At 38.0% G+C, this 16,102-nt stretch overlaps 1 protein-coding gene across 1 annotated transcript; it reads right to left on the bottom strand.

Annotated features, from left to right (window-relative positions):
* Positions 1–4,978: 4,978 nt before the first annotated feature.
* On the bottom strand, positions 4,979–9,616 carry LOC141672528 (uncharacterized). The gene is made up of 5 exons (XM_074479145.1): positions 9,255–9,616; positions 8,242–9,070; positions 7,974–8,156; positions 7,642–7,852; positions 4,979–7,500 (listed from the first exon to the last, which is right to left on the bottom strand). The coding sequence occupies exons 1-2, from the start codon at positions 9,535–9,537 to the stop codon at positions 8,544–8,546; spliced, it is 810 nt and encodes a 269-aa protein (XP_074335246.1). The 5' UTR covers positions 9,538–9,616; the 3' UTR covers positions 4,979–7,500; positions 7,642–7,852; positions 7,974–8,156; positions 8,242–8,543.
* Positions 9,617–16,102: the final 6,486 nt, after the last annotated feature.

Below are 16,102 nucleotides of genomic sequence, written 5' to 3'. Positions count from 1 at the left end.
AAACTCATCTCTGAGTCTTCATCGAGAAAAAAATTTCATCCATATAATTTTTTTTAGCAAACTTTATATGGATGAAAAATAATCCCCTTCTATCATTTATGTTCAATGTCATAGATTATGTATTTATGAGTTAGCTTGGTAAGTGACGTACTTAGTTTGAATTTGTAGATAGGAGCTGTGCTAAGAAGCAAGGGTTCGCTACCCCTAGAGCACTGCGCACTAAAAGCTTCGGGGGTGCGGGTGCGTTCGGGGGTGCGCGTGGGTGCACAAGGGGTGCGCCAAGCGGCATATCCTCGTAATTGGCAGACGAGATTCGCAGTGGTGCAGGAAGGAGGGTCCGGGAAGGGTATATTTCGTAAAATTTTTTTTACTTTCAATTACATAAAAAACACTTACGTGTGTTTCATCTTAATAGAGGAGCAACCCTAATTAGACTTGTGAGGCGAGAGAGGATTGGCAACCGTGACTTCATCTTCATCGTCTTCTCCGTCACAACTCCGGCATAGGCAGGTATATAGTTGTATGTATATATTGTATAGTTGTATGTATAGACTATAGCGGGTAGCCTGTATGTGTATGTATATTGTATAAACTATAAAGTATAAACTGTGTTTTCACTTTTCAGTTTTATTTTTGTGTGAGTGTGACACTCAGCTTTATTTGAGTTTTTGACCTGTTGATGAATAGAAACTAGAATAGAAATTAAAAAAGTTAAATATAATACCATCATAGTACTGTGTGTCTAGGTGAAGTGTTTGGTTTGTGGGTGTCCACGTGACCTGCTAGTTGCTACCAACTCCAAGGAATAAGACCCCTGTTACTTTTTGAATTATATTTGTTAATTCAATTTTTATTTATTTGTTTATTAATTAATATTGTTATACTATTTTATTTGTATATATAATATACTGTTTTGTTTGTACAATTGTGTAAACATGATTGACTGTGTAACGTGTATTGTTTGGAAACTTGTTTGTTTATTTTTTTAATTATGGCTCTAGGCAGGTGAGTCAATGACTCATTTTCTACTTCAATTTTTCCAGGTCATGGAGTCTAATTCATCCACAAATTCGGCTACAAGTGCCGGAGTTTCTCTAAGCCAACAATCTGGAGATGTTGTACTTTATGGAAGCATGTTACAAAAGTTGCAAAAATAAAAGAAAGAGGTGGAAATACAACAATCAGATGCAATTTTTGTAACAATGAATTTACGGGTTCTTATTCAAGGGTAAAAGCACATTTGCTAAAGATTAAAGGGCAAAGAGTTGCAGTTTATGCAAAAGTCACTTCCGAACATTTAAAAGAGTTTCAAAGGGAATTGGAAGAAAGATGGAGACCAATAGATATTTCTCTACCTTCTTCAACTCAAACTCAATCTTGCAGTGGGGACCAATTGAGAAGAGGCAACCTATAGAAACAAAAAAGGGTTGCGGATCCAAATAATCCAATCAACAAAGCATATAAAATGGAGATACGGGCACTATTGGATAGTGAGATTACAAGGGACTTTTATTCCGGGGGTTTGCCTTTTCATTATGCTAGAAATCCACATCACATAAAATCATACAAAATGGCTTCCGAGTTCAATCTTGTTGGGTATGTTCCTCCAACTTACAATGCTTTACACACTACCTTGTTATAGAAGGAGAGGGCACATGTTGAAAGATTGTTAGATCCCATCAAGACAACATGGAAGGAAAAATGTGTAACTATAGTTTCCGATGGATGGAGTGACACTCAAAGAAGGCCTCTGATAAATTTTATGGCGGTCACTGAACTTGGTCCTATGTTCATAAAAGCAGTCAATTGTGAAAGAAATGTGAAAGATAAATTTTGCATGGCAGACTTAATCAAAGAGGTCATCATGCAAGTGGGAGCTCAACATGTGGTTCAAGTCATAACTAATAATGCTCCTGTTTGCAAGGCGGCAGGTACTATAACAAAGAGTCAAATAAATTGTCCATTTTTTGATATGTTATTTTGTATGTCTATTTATGTTGCTTATGTTTATTTATTTTTTTGGGCATGCTTGTTGAGGCTCAGTTTCCTCACATCTTCTGGACTCCAAGTGTAGTACACACTCTCAACTTGGCATTGAAGAATATTTGTGATCCCACTAATATTCAGTCTAATAAAGATGCTTTCATTGAGTGTCATGGGATTAAAGAAGTGGCCGATAGATCACTAATGATTAAGAATTTCATTCTTAATCACAATATGGTGGCTACAATGTTCAACAATTTTGCACCTTTAAAGCTACTTGGAATTGCTGAAACAAGATTTGCATCAACAATCATTATGCTCAAAAGACTAAAACTTCTGAAACGTGCTTTAGAGAGATTGGTGCTTAGTAAGGAGTGGAGCACTTATCGTGAGTATGATCAAGCCAAAGCATCCCTCACAAGGACGTCAATTCTTGATGAACTATGGTGGGATCAAGTTGATTATATTCTTGAGTTTACAGATCCTATATATGTTATGGTTCGTTTTGCAGACACGAACTAGCCTTCACTTCACTTGATATATGATATGTGGGATGAAATGATTGAAAAAGTGAAGAGCATCATATATAAGCACGAGAGGAAAGAACATTTTGAGGAGTCCCCATTTTATGATATAGTTTATGCCATTCTCATTGATAGATGAAATAAGAGCTCTTCACTACTTCACTGCTTAGCTCATTCGCTCAATAAAAGGTAAACTCATAACTTTTAAATATTATGCAAATGCAACATTCACAACTTTAACACTTTAATTTTACTAATTTTATTTCTCACTTTATTTGTAGGTATTATAATGTCGCATGGCTTAATGGGGCTCAAGCCCGCCAACCTCCTCATCTAGATGTTTAGTTATCTGTGGAACGAAACAAATGCATAAGAAGATATTTTTCGGATGGGGACACAAGAAAAGCTGTGAATGCGGAGTTTGTTAGATTTTCTAGACATATAGATATCTTTGATAGTGCTATTTCTATAGAGGATAGAGGCACCGAGGATCCCAGGATGTGGTGGCTTATTCATGGAGCTTCGGCTCCAGATCTTCAAAAAAATAGATTGTAAGTTATTAGGACAACCATGTTCTTCTTCTTGTTGTGAAAAAAATTGGAGCACTTATTCTTTTATTCACTCGGTTAAAAGGAATAAGATTCTACCATCACGGGCAGAAGACTTGGTTTATGTCCATACCAATCTTACAATCCTTTCAAGAAAGAATGAACTATATATGAAAGGAGAGACAAAGTTGTGGGATATTGGGGGTGATCGATTTGATCCACTTGATGGTGTTGAAGAGCTTGAGATAGCTACTCTTTCATTTGACGGAGATGGAGGTTATGATGATTGAAGATGACTTAATTTTTTTAGTTATTTGTCTTTTAATTATTAAGGATGTTGAATTCTGTATTGCTATTTAGGACGTTGAACTTGTTTATTTGACTACTTTGTTTAATCAAAATGCTACTTTTGGATCATAGATATCTCTATAATATTATATATAATATATATTATTTATTTTTTTTTGCCGTATCCCCGCATCCAAATCCCCATATTTTTATTTTTACCAAATTTCTGTGCCCTGCACCGCACACCCACACCCGCACTTCCTAGGAGCTGTGTCATTTGGAGAAGCAGAGGTGCATTTTGTGGCAATATTGAGCAACTGCAGAATTGTGCCTGTTTATTGTGCTAAGTAATTTCCTCTGGTTACAACTTACAATGTTCATTTTCGTTCTAAGCCTTGTAAAGTAAATTTATTTCGAAAGTAAAACAGAAATGTCTCTTTTCTGTTGTGATAAATGTAGCTGGAAGCTTAGAACTTCAACCTTTGTGGTTTATTTCAGAGTAAACTATCATATGGTTGAAGCAATGCAAGTCACTGGATGTGTAGTTGATACTAGATCTCACAAATATTTCGTGTCGTGTATATTTCTGTTTTATGTACTTGAATGACAAATACAAAATCGACCCGTTTAGAGTTCTTGTAATTTCGTGCAGCACTGGCAGAACTATATCACAATGGCATGTGTTAATATAAATAGTAGTATATATTAGTGATAAAGACTAATGACTTTCACATAGGCCATGTGAGTAGGGTACCTGTTACGATACTACCCTAAGGTATGCCTATATGCATGTTTTTTTGTCAAAAGGCATGCCCAAATGGCATGCCATTTATCAATTAAATATAATAAAATTTAATAAATAAATATTATATTAATATACAATGAATTTGAATATAAAATTAAAGTTAGTTGACAGTAACAACCAAATAAACTTATAATACTCATTTAAATTAATAACATTTTAGATATAAAAATATATGTAAATATTTTAAAATTATATTTGTTATTTCTGAATATTTTTAATATTAAAATAATTAATTAAGAAATAAAAAAAATTAGTAAAAAGGCATGCCGAATCATGAAAAGACATACCTCGCTAATTGACGTCATGACATACCCTCGACATTCTCGTGCCGCTGTGACATGCACCCTAGGTGTGAGGGCTCATTAAAATAAAAAGATAGAGAGACATATATATTTCATATAAGCTAGCTATATTGCTTCTCTCTGTTCTTAGAGAGTCCGCTTTCTGATTTATTACAAAGTTCTCAAGACGCCCCCCTAAATTACTCCTTTCTTATCTATTTCTTCTTTTTAGATTCCTCGACTTCATCTTTGATTCTTCACAAATTGATTGATCGAGTTTCGAGAGTTCAGTCAATTTTCGACAGGATAATGATGAAGGCCCATCGCCTAGTTCTTATCTCTATTTATTATGTTGTCTCAATTATCAGGGCAATGGCGCCAATTACTTAGTCTCTAGCTAGGCCGATCTAGGTGTTGTTATTTCTTTCCAAAGAAAAGCCGAAATTCCTTATCAATAAAACACAAGTTTATTTGAATATATAAAAAGAGTAGATACTGCATAGATGATGTCTGAAACAAACAGCAAATTGCACAAACAGTAAGGTAACCATAGCTTTTACATTGAAACTGCATATTTATTCGAATAAGGGTGGTAGACATGAAACCGGCATATAAGAGGAGTAAACGATTAAACAGCGGGATATCGAGAAACCAAGACAGGCTGGCCTGCAATTAACAACAGCGTTTGGGGATGCAGAGGTGGCCAGTCATGTGCCAACTTTCAGCTCCACTAGAAGGTACATGAGGGCACCCTGGGGTGTACTTTCCTTTAAATTGCAGATTCCATGCTGCATTCGGGTCATCTGTTGAAAACATGGTCCAAGTAGCCGTCGAGTTCTCATATCTAGTATGTGTAATGCGTTTGAAATCCTTCACATCCTTGTTTTTGTTAATGTCATTCTTGTCGATGTCCACACTGAAAATGTCTCCATAAACCCTGGCCGAATGCTCCACAAGAGGCAGTGAGATGGGATCAACAGAAATGCCAGCAAGATCTGCTGTTACGACAATGGACCCGCCGTCCGGACTGAAAAATGGATGGTTTACATGCTCTGAATAATCATCTCCACTTCCAAAAACTCTTATTATCACGTGTGAATGCTTAGGGTCGGGGTTCACTAGATATATTGCAAAAAATCCAGCATCCAGTTTAAAGTCCTTTCGGGCTACACCTGGGGGCTTGTCACGAGTGAAAGCTGTTATAGGGAGAATTTCGTATAACAGCGTTGTGGAGGTTAATGGGCGGAACAAAGATCAAGGACGGTGTTTGAGGGCGGAGGAAGGTTGTTTGGTGGTGGCTGAGCTTGTATGTTGACTCCTTAAGAAAGAATAGGGTTTGTTATTCTCTGTCAAGTGTCGACTCATGTCTCATATAAGTGCCTACGTACCCTATTTGAGCCTGAGGTCATGCTCGCTTAGTTTTTTACCCACTCGGTCTAGCACGCTAGTCGACCTTGCCTCAGATGAAGCTGGTTTCTGCCCCGATCTCGTAGAGATCTGGCTGCCCCGCTCATCATGGCCTCGGGGTATATCTTCCTTTTCGCGCGATGTTTCTTTCTTCTGCTTGGTCTCGGTTGCCACGTCATCAAAATCGTGGATCAGCTTCTTCTGAGGGCCTTTGCCCTTCCAGCTACGCTGTGAGACCTTGAGGCGGCGCGCCTTACGCTTGGCGTTCCAGACCGAGCTTCTTTCTACCCTTGACATTCGGGCGTTGATCTGATCATCTGATCGGCCAGCCCTTCGAGATACGTCATCACAGCCTGCCCGTCCACGGTTGCAGTTGGTGGAGGTGGCGCCTGATTCTCTGGGGGCGTGTGTTCGACCTCATTAGGGTCCTTCTTCTTGCCTCCGCTTCCTGGTGTCGCCGCTTGCTTGCTTTCTTTGGTCATCTTTCTCCCTAAGATGAATGAACCCCCTCCTTCTAGCGCCAATTGTTATAGGTAGAATTTCGTATAACAGTGTTGTGGAGGTTAATGGGCGGAACAAAGATCAAGGACGGTGTTTGAGGGCGGAGGAAGGTTATTTGGTGGTGGCTGAGCTTGTATGTTGACTCCTTAAGAAAGAATAAGTTTTGTTATTCTCAGTCAAGTGTCGACTCATGTCTCATACAAGTGCCTACGTACCCTATTTATAGGGATCAAGCCTCACGTAGTTCTTGGGGGACAAGTCACGTAGGCTAGGGTTAGGGTTTTCCAACCCGTGCAACCTAAGCCCACGATAAAGCCAGGCCTTCAACCAATTAGTCACGTAAATCTCAACCGGCTCCACACGCTTCCTACAATCTCGCGGCATCTCCGCAATCCTTCCCGTGTTTGTAGGAACAACCCGTGTCGGCCCCGAAATCTACGAGCAACTCAATCATCTATAAGTTACTTTCCATGTTGCACACAAATTCCTACGACGCGAGCCGGCCTGGTCACCTCGGCTCGCACCGCCTTCCTTTTCAATTAATAAATACAATGTTACCTTTGATTTCATATTGATATGGGCTCATGAGCCCGACCCGCGTGTGGGCATCTGAGCCCGGCCCGCATGTGGGCACCTGAGCCCAGCTCGCTTGAAGGTACTTGAGCCCACCTCGCGTGGGCATAACCGAGCCCAGCTCGCATATGAGAGCATAGATGACAAATGGGAGCCCACCTTACATGTGTGAGCCCAGCTCGCGTATGTGGTCACGTGAGCCCAGCTCACACATCATGAGCCCAACTCACCTGTCACGAGCCCAACTCACCTGTCACGAGCCCAGCTCGCATGTCATGAGTCCAAGTCACATTGGTCCACGATTCTAGCCCACATATGATAGTCCAGCCATTCAATGCATCTTAGGGGACCTGTTTAGGGCCCATGACCGAAAGCGGGCATAACCGAAGCAAATACGATCCACTCTCCGCTTGGGGACCATTGGCAACGTGTGTCCACATAATCCCCATATGTGAGCCTCCTTATGTCTGCTTCACCAAAATCTCCTTCTTCCGCATTCTCCATTATGTATAAATTCTTGAACCCATCCTTGACTGCAGCATTAGGATCCTCAAGATGATCTCTTGTAGATCGGAAAACTAGTTTTGTACCTGTCACCATTTCAAACCAATCCATCCATATAAATACTGTAAGCTATACTATTGTTGTTACTACTATAATTATAAAATTAAGAGTCAATTAGTAACCGCTGTTCCGAAATTGAACAATGAGAGGAATGAACAAGCAGGTACCATCAGGATTAGTGGAAGGAAAGGCATTATTGTAACCATCGTCAACATCCGTGAGGGCACCAGCATGTCCATTTCCTTTCGATGCGTTTGGGATCCGATAGATATCCAACGGTTGATCAGATGCAAAAGCCGCTCCAATACATACTTACAAGATATCCTTGTCCTTGTTCTGGTTCCACAAGGGAGAGAAGATCTTCCCGGGCACATCCATCTACATATTTGTACAAACATATTCGATATCATAGCAAATTACTATTAATCAACTACCTGATAATCATATATTCATATTGAATTAAAAGGCTTCTAGACGATAGATGGTAAATAATATATACCTCGTAGACCTTGCGCATGTCTTTGTCATCAGCTACCCAGACAGACTTGAACTCATTGTCAACAAATGGCACCTTCTTGCCATCCTTCGAAAATGTTGGAAATACTCCGGACAGCCTAAATAGTCCTACATCCTGAACTGGACTCTGGATCTTATGAAATTGTTTTTCGATATTTTCTCCTTTCTGCCAATCACATGTAAGCAAGCAGGAAATTAAGACTACTGGACTTGAAAATAATTTTTTCTTAAAAGTTGTCAGATATATTTACCTGAATAAGGTCAGTGTTGACACGATGATAACCAATGCGTTTGGAATTCGTCCCAGTTCCAGGATCTTATATTATTCTAACACTCCCCTCACTCGAGAGCCCATTTATGGGTCGAAAAGTGGATCACGGGCGCCCATCATTGGGTTATAAATTTGCCTTTCGTGTCCCTCATAAATTGTGAGAAATATTGGGGGTGGCAGAGATCGAACCTGAGTCCTCTGCCAGCCTGAGCTCTGATACCATGTCAAGGAACCAGTTACTCTAAGATCTCAAAGTGTTAGAGAATGACCCTTTCCAGGATCTTATATTATTCTAACAGTCCCAACATCCATGATCAGAAAAGGGTTAAAATGATCTGCTAGAGGTTTTGTTACCTGAGTGACATCCATGACTGGTTTTTTAGTGTTTGAATCAAACACTATAATGTGACGATAGTGTTCTGCAGTACGGTCGATACCAAATTTTGCCAAATCACGAATCATTGACACTGCCACAGTTGTGGCATTGATGGCCAAAGGGGTCATGGAATTTGATTTATCCGAGGTTACTCGAGTGGGTTCTGAAGTGGCAGTGTCTGTGAATTCAACACGAAAAACTGCCCAAAAGTCATCAACCTTGCGGTGAAAAAATAAGACATTTTCACTTCCCCATGTCGGCCAGCCTCCATTCTCCACAACCATTCGGCGCATGAATGGCTTCTCTACATTCATCACATAAATTGAGTTCTTTAGATCTTGGATCTCCCCAGCCCAACCGGCCTTCTTCTGGTACGACGCCACTGCTATCCTCTTTCCAGACGGTGACACTGATGGGCTTAAATCAGCTTGCACTGCAGATCGATGAGTTGACAAATTTAAAACTCTACTCTGAATATGGTACTTTGAAAACGGATTTAAATGTAAATTTTGTAAAAAAATTCAGCTCACCTGTTTTTCTGGTTTTAACCAAAAAAAATTTCTTAACAACAAATTACAATAAAAAAATAGTAAACATGAGTATATCTTTATGCTTACATGATGGAGTGAGTCGATCGGTTTTTCCGGTCTTGAGATTAGTTTTGTAGACAACAGTCCATGGCTGACGGCGACGAGGAGCTGGTTCCTTGGTGGAAATATAGACAAGAGTATCTCGTTTAACTCCCGCAATGCAAGGGCTGTCTTCCATGCGAACACCGTCTGATCGAGGGTAAACATCTTCCAAACTGAAAACTTTGGTGGTAACATTCTGAGATGATGTTTTGGTCTGGATAGCAATTTGAAGTGTTTCAAGGTTCTCTCGTTCGGACACGAAAACCATGCCCGAAACAGTACCATTATCTACATCAGCATCCTTATTCCTTCAGGAGCCAGTTTAGGACGCTTGATGATGAGTTTAAGAGCTGCAGGTGGAATCGAATGGCCATCGTAATTCTGGGATTTGCCGTTTGTCATTCTAAGCTCCTCATGTGGTGATTTAGGTGGCAGTGGACATGAGTAGATGTCCAATGCCACCGGTGGGCGATAGGTTGTGAAGAAGGCAATGCTACCTCTCTTCTCTCCCATATTTTTTTTGGTTTCTTAATTTTTCAGCTTCAACTATGAGTAAATCTCGAGTGTGAAGTTGCAATGAACTTGACTAGCTAGGAGAACTTATAACTTCAAGTTTTAACCTTTACTGTGTCCTCATTTTATCAACCTCAATCAAACAAAAACTACAACAGTCTACAATGCCATTCTATTATTATTTTACGATTCTTGTGAATTTTGATACGGCATTGGGATTATTATACAAGCACAGCTCAACACGCGTGTTAGGATAACCTAGAGTATTCATTCAGAACAAATAACTATTATTATTTTTCTGGATCTAGTAGAACCTTAGCCTTGAATTGACTGGGCTTAATTTACATCAGACATACATCCACACAGATAATTTGCACATCCATTTTCTTTCTATCCTGTATCAACTTCTGTCATCTCTCCTTAATCTCTTCTCGACTTCTCCTATAAATTTATCTCTTAATACTTTTCACACTCATGTAAATTTGTTCCGCGGGAGAAATTAGGAACCACAATGTCGTATCCGGATACAAAATTCGTCAAGATTGCATGAAACCTCACATAACCATAACTGGAAAATTCATAACGTGAAGATCAATACCAACTGTGAACCATACGAAATCAAAAATTAAATTTTAAACATTACCTGAGTCATGCATGTATAGTTAATGACCGTGTCATCGCTCGGGTTTTAGTTGATTTTGACAATATTTTTGACTAAATAAACCTACTTTTAATCACAAAATGTGCATTTTTCTTGTAATACGTAAGAAATATGGTATTTTCCGAACGTCATGAATCCGACCGAATAAAGTCAGAGGTTAAAATCAACCGTCCAACTTTCCAACTTAACAGTTAGTAAAAATAAACCGATTAAAAATATTAGACCGAAACTTTTTGCTGACTCATTCTTTAGAGAATTTGTCTGAATTTTGCCACGTAAACCAAATATGACCGTTTATTCCAACCATTCTAACCGATCAACGTAGACCGACCCTCGTATAGTCAGTTTTTAGTCGCAGTTAATGCTCATAACAATCAACAGTGCACGGCAACTCGGAGGGAAATATTACTTTACTAAAACCAAACCTTAATGGTCGGGTTTATATCTGCAATTAATATTTTCTTCACATTTTTTCCTATTTTGTTCTTCATTAATTTCTTGAGTTAAAAGAGGGGGAGAAAAGTGTGTGAAAAGTGAAATTTTTGAAGACAAAAATTAAAGAGGATCTAAACCTCATTGATTGTAGGTGTTAAATGTAAAACATTAATTATTACTTGTATTTTCAACATATTCTAGGGATGACAATTTTCCCGACCCGACGGATACCTGACCCGTTTGGATTTACTCGAACGCGAATTTTTGAATTTGAATCCGGATCTTATTTTTAGACCCGAAAAAGTTTGGATCTGAATTTGGATCTTAGGTACACTGAACCGACACCCGACCCGAAACCCGAAATTCGTTTCAAACCCGATCAGACCCGAAACCTGAAAAAAACCCGATCGCATATTCATATTTTACATAATTTTATAACAATAATACATGATTTATATATATCAAATAATTAAATTCAAAATTTTTAACCGATATGTTGGATAAGTGCTGATAATAAAATTTATTATATTTGACGTTATTATTGGATTACATAAATATGTAGAGTACTATTTTTTAGTTAAACAAACGAACAAGCATAATTGTGTCGAACCTTTAACCTAAATTTAGGAAAGTAAGATCCCAATCATTACACCAACCCTTTATTGACAATGTTGTAAAAGATACATGCCTGTACTTTAACAAGATTAAGACATTTTGTCAACCCTAAGTAAGTTGTATTGTTATCTTAATCTGTATTTTGTACTTGTAACACTTTAAAGTCTATAAAAATGCAAAGGAGCGGACTGGAGTCTTTTTCCTGAAACAGTATCAAGCCTAAGGATTCTATTTGGAAGAAGATCAAGAAGATCATGCCTCAGAAGAATTTTGAAGAAGCTTGGAGTTGAATAAATCTGTTTGGATAAAAATACTCTAAGTCAGGATCTCTACAAGTCACAGATTTAGTGTTATAGAGAAGTCATTCGAGAACTCCAAATGACTTATCGAGAAGTCAGGAAAGCTACTAGAGAACTTAGAGAAATATCGACAAGTCAAGAAGACATGAAGGTTGGAGATATCGACAAGTCATTTCTTCACTAGAGAACTCAGAGTTATCGACAAGTCTACATTCATTAGAGAAATCTGAGTTATCGATAAGTCAAAGTCCACTAGAGAACTCAGAGATATCGTAAGTCAAAATTCACTAGAGAACTCTAAGTTGTCGACAAGACAAAGTGAAGACATGATGCTGAGAGATCTCGACAAGCTAAAGGTTCATTCGAGGACTCAGAGACCTCTATAAGTCAAATTCACTAGAGCATTAGAGATCTCGATAAGTCATTATACTTATCGAGATGTCAAGATCTCTATATGCCTAATTGGAGACCTCGAGTAAAATTCTCAAAGTACAAAATCACAGAACATTTCAATATTCAAGATAAATAATCAACAAACAATCCAACCAGCTGGATTGACAAGTCTACAAAAAAAGCAGCTTGAAGAATGTGCAAGATCAATGGTGAAGATTAACTGACAGAGGAAGATTAAAATTATCACAGGATGCTAAAGATATGCTAAGCCAGAAATGGAAGATCTACTTTTCTATAAATAGAAATGACAAGTGACAGTTTAGAAAAGCTAATAGCATGTCTTATTGCACACTATGTAAACCAGCAGTTAACTAAGTTATAAAGTTAACACTGGTCCGTTAGTCAGTTGTAACAATTTAGATCAAATTTCTTGTAACACTCTGAAGGAGAAGCTAAGCTCTTTATCAACAAAGAGCCTAGAAATTTTGTAGCAAAACAGTCTTAATTTTAATATAAAATTAAGTGAGTTTTGAAGATTTGTGTTCTTTATTTTCTGCAAGCTTAATCTCTGCATGAACACATTTTACTACAAGATTTAATTTACTTTGTTCATCCATAAATATTCAAGAAAAGCCTAAAAACAGTAAAACACATTCACCTCTCCCTCTGTGTGTTATTCATTTACTAACAAGTGGTATCAGAGCAAAATCTGAAGGTAAACAGATTCAAGATCATGGAAGAATGAATACACAAAAAATCAGTAGCATCAAAATTCCTACCTTTGACAAAACTAACTACACTCTTTGGAAAAAGAAAATGATGTTGTTTATCAGGATGGCCAATCCACTCTACATTCAGATCCTCAAGAATGGACCCTTCATTTCTATGGTTAGAGTTGAGGAATCTATAGATGGAGACATGGTTATCCCAACTCATTTTGCTCCAAAAGATCCTTCGGAGTATACTGACCCTGAAAAAGAGAAGGTTTCCCTGGATAGTAGCCTGTAATTAATATTGATTGAGTCACTTGACAATGTGATGTACAACAACATTGTCAACTGTGACATTGCCAAGCAAATATGGGAAAAGATTGAGATACTCTGTGAGGGAACTGAGGAAGTTAGGTCAAACCAAAGAAGAATACTGATGTCACAGTATGAGGGTTTTATGGAAAAGGCAAAGGAAAGCATTACTGATGTGTTTGAAAGATTTAACAAGCTGATAAATGATTTGCAGCTTCATGACAAATATTATGGAGCTGAAGAAGTGAACCTGAAGTTCTTAATTACTCTCCCAGATCATTTGGAACAGAAAATCTCAGCAATCAGGGAAGGGAGAGTTTTGAGCAGAATAACATTGGAAATTCTATATGGAATTCTCAAAACTTATGGACTAGAGATGATTCAAAGGCAATCATTGAGATCTGGTCAAGGAAATGTTGTGGATGGCTCAAGTGCTTTAATTGTAAATGAAATCCAAACATCTAATGATGAACCAAGATCTCAAACTCCAGTTGCCTCAACAAGTGAGCAAATAACAAATGATTCACAGAAACAAGTCATTCTAGAATTGGAAAAAGATGAGTTCTACACTCTTGAAGAACTGGATGAGCTAGATCAATCAAGGGCATATTTGGCTAGAAAATTCTCTAATATTAGAGTAACAGAAGCCAAGATACTTCAAGAGTAAAGGACAGTCTTTCAACAAAGACAATAGCTGGAAATAAAAAGGGAAGTACAATTCTGATAGTAAGAATAGCTACAAAACTGGATTTATTGACAGATCTAATATAAGATGCTTCAATTGTGATGAACTAGGCCACTTTGCTACAGAATACAGGAAACCCAAGAAGGCAAAGAAAGACAAAGCTTATCTTGAACTGGAAGCAAAGTATGAAGCTCTTCTGAAAAAGCAACAAAGCAAAGCTTACATTGCAGAGGGAAAGAGTTGGGATGATTCAGATAATGATGAAGATGAGGAGGTTGGAAACTATGCTCTAATGGCTTTGGAGAAAGGTGAATCATCCTCATCAAAAGCACAGACAACAACTCTTACCACTATTGATTTAAATGTGAATCAATATAAGGAAGACTGTTAAAAAGATGAGCACAAAAATGTTTCACATTCACACAAGCATGGTTGCTGCTAATGAAGAAGTTAGCAGATTAACAAAGATAAATGAGAAGCTTGAAAGTGAGAAGCAAGAAACTGAATTATTGTTGGTGGAGCTTGAAGCTTTAAAACAATAAAATGCATATCTAAAGAACAAGCTCAAGTGTGCAAATGAAATTGAAGCAGTGCTAAGGGAGAAGCTGGAAAAGAATGAAGTGAAGATGAAATCTTTCAGAAATGCATTTGAACTGGTCGGACAGTACCATGAGAAGAATAAGCCATGTGCAAACATTGCTATTGGCCTTGACTATGATGCTATGAATGACATAAAGAAGACTGTAGGTGACAAAGGGAAAACAAAGAAAACTGAAAATGCTCCAACCTTTTTGAAAGAGGTTAATGCACCTATATTCAATGCATGTGAAGTCAACTTCAGTGAAGAAGAATTGATCATCAAGCAAGAAAATGCTGATGAGGATAAAGAGAAGAAAACCGAAGAATTAGTTCAGTCTTCCAATACTGAACAAAAGCTCATGAATAAACAAAGTCCCAAGACTCCAGTTAAAGAAATCAAAACTGAAGATGCAAGAAAGAAAAAGAAAATAGAAATGGAAAAATAGGGATAAACAAAAGCAACAATTTTGCTTATTTGCAGATGCTCCAAGAAAGAAATGTGAAAAATGTGGCTCTATGAATCACCTAACCCACCTTTGTAAAAAGGCAGTTAGCAAGCCAACTGAAGGAGCTTGCAAATACAATGAAGCAAATGCAAATGATCCCTACTCATTCTGTGACAAGTTTGACTGCATCCCTTGCAACTTGAAAGTGATGAAGAGTTGCCACAAACTGAGAGTAGACCTTAAAGAAACAAAAATTGGTCTACATCAGATAGGAAAAATGCACAACAGTCATTGAACTCTATTTTATCTAAAACTACTCATTATACTTCTGCTAATTCAGTTAACAAGAAGAAAGTACCCAACACTGCTTGGGTTGCTAAACACACTTAAAACTCATTGTGTGCAGGGTAAGGTGAAGAAAGTCATCTGGATCTTAGAAAGTGGATGTTCCAGGCATATGACAGGTGATAAAGCTCTGCTATCACAGTTTGAGGAGAAAGCTGACCCCTTAATGACCTTTGGAGACAACAACGAAGGATTTACAATGGGATATGACATGATTGTTTCTGAAAATGTTGTCATTGATGTTGTAGCACTGGTAGCTGGTCTTGAAGTGAATCTTCTCAGTGTTAGCCAATTTACAGACAAAGACTTTGAAGTTTTATTCAACAAAGAAGAATGCACTTTTATCAGAAAATTGGTGAAGTTGCTCTGAAAGGAGCAAGGAAAGGTAGCTTGTTTGTTGAAGATTTTGACTCAATAAATAAGGATGGTGTTTGTTGCTTCTACACCGAGGCATCAGAAGAACAAAACAAGCTCTGGCATGAAAAGCTGTCTCACCTGAATTTCAAGGCAACTAACACCTTGGTCAAAAAAGAGTTGGTAAGAGACATGCCTAAATTGGAGTTTGCTCATGTTGAAGTTTGTGAAGCTTGTCAGAGAGGAAAAATGAAGAGATAAAGTCACAAGTCAAAAACTGTGAATTCTATAAGTACTCTTTTGCAACTAAGTCATATGGACTTGTTTGGGCCAGTAAATGTCTTATCAATTTCAAGGAACAAATATGCACTTGTGATGGTAAATGATTTCTCAAGATACACTTGGGTAGAGTTTATGCACTCTGAAGATGAAACTCCACATATCATAATTGAGCACATCAAGAAGATAGAAAAATAGGCTGAAGAT

This window comes from Apium graveolens, chromosome 7, assembly GCF_009905375.1.
Source record: "Apium graveolens cultivar Ventura chromosome 7, ASM990537v1, whole genome shotgun sequence".
NCBI lineage: Eukaryota > Viridiplantae > Streptophyta > Magnoliopsida > Apiales > Apiaceae > Apium > Apium graveolens.
Note: the sequence above shows the minus strand (reverse complement) of the source record. Positions and strands in the feature narration are given on the sequence as shown.

What these genes read in the sequence shown, in the direction of transcription:
- LOC141672528 (XM_074479145.1), bottom strand. Translation starts at nt 9,537, where the DNA reads ATGGTTTTCGTGTCCGAACGAGAGAACCTTGAAACACTTCAAATTGCT. An exon ending in CGATCGACTCACTCCATCAT is followed by an intron (nt 9,071 to 9,254) that starts GTAAGCATAAAG and finishes ATCGATCTGCAG; the next exon opens with TGCAAGCTGATTTAAGCCCA.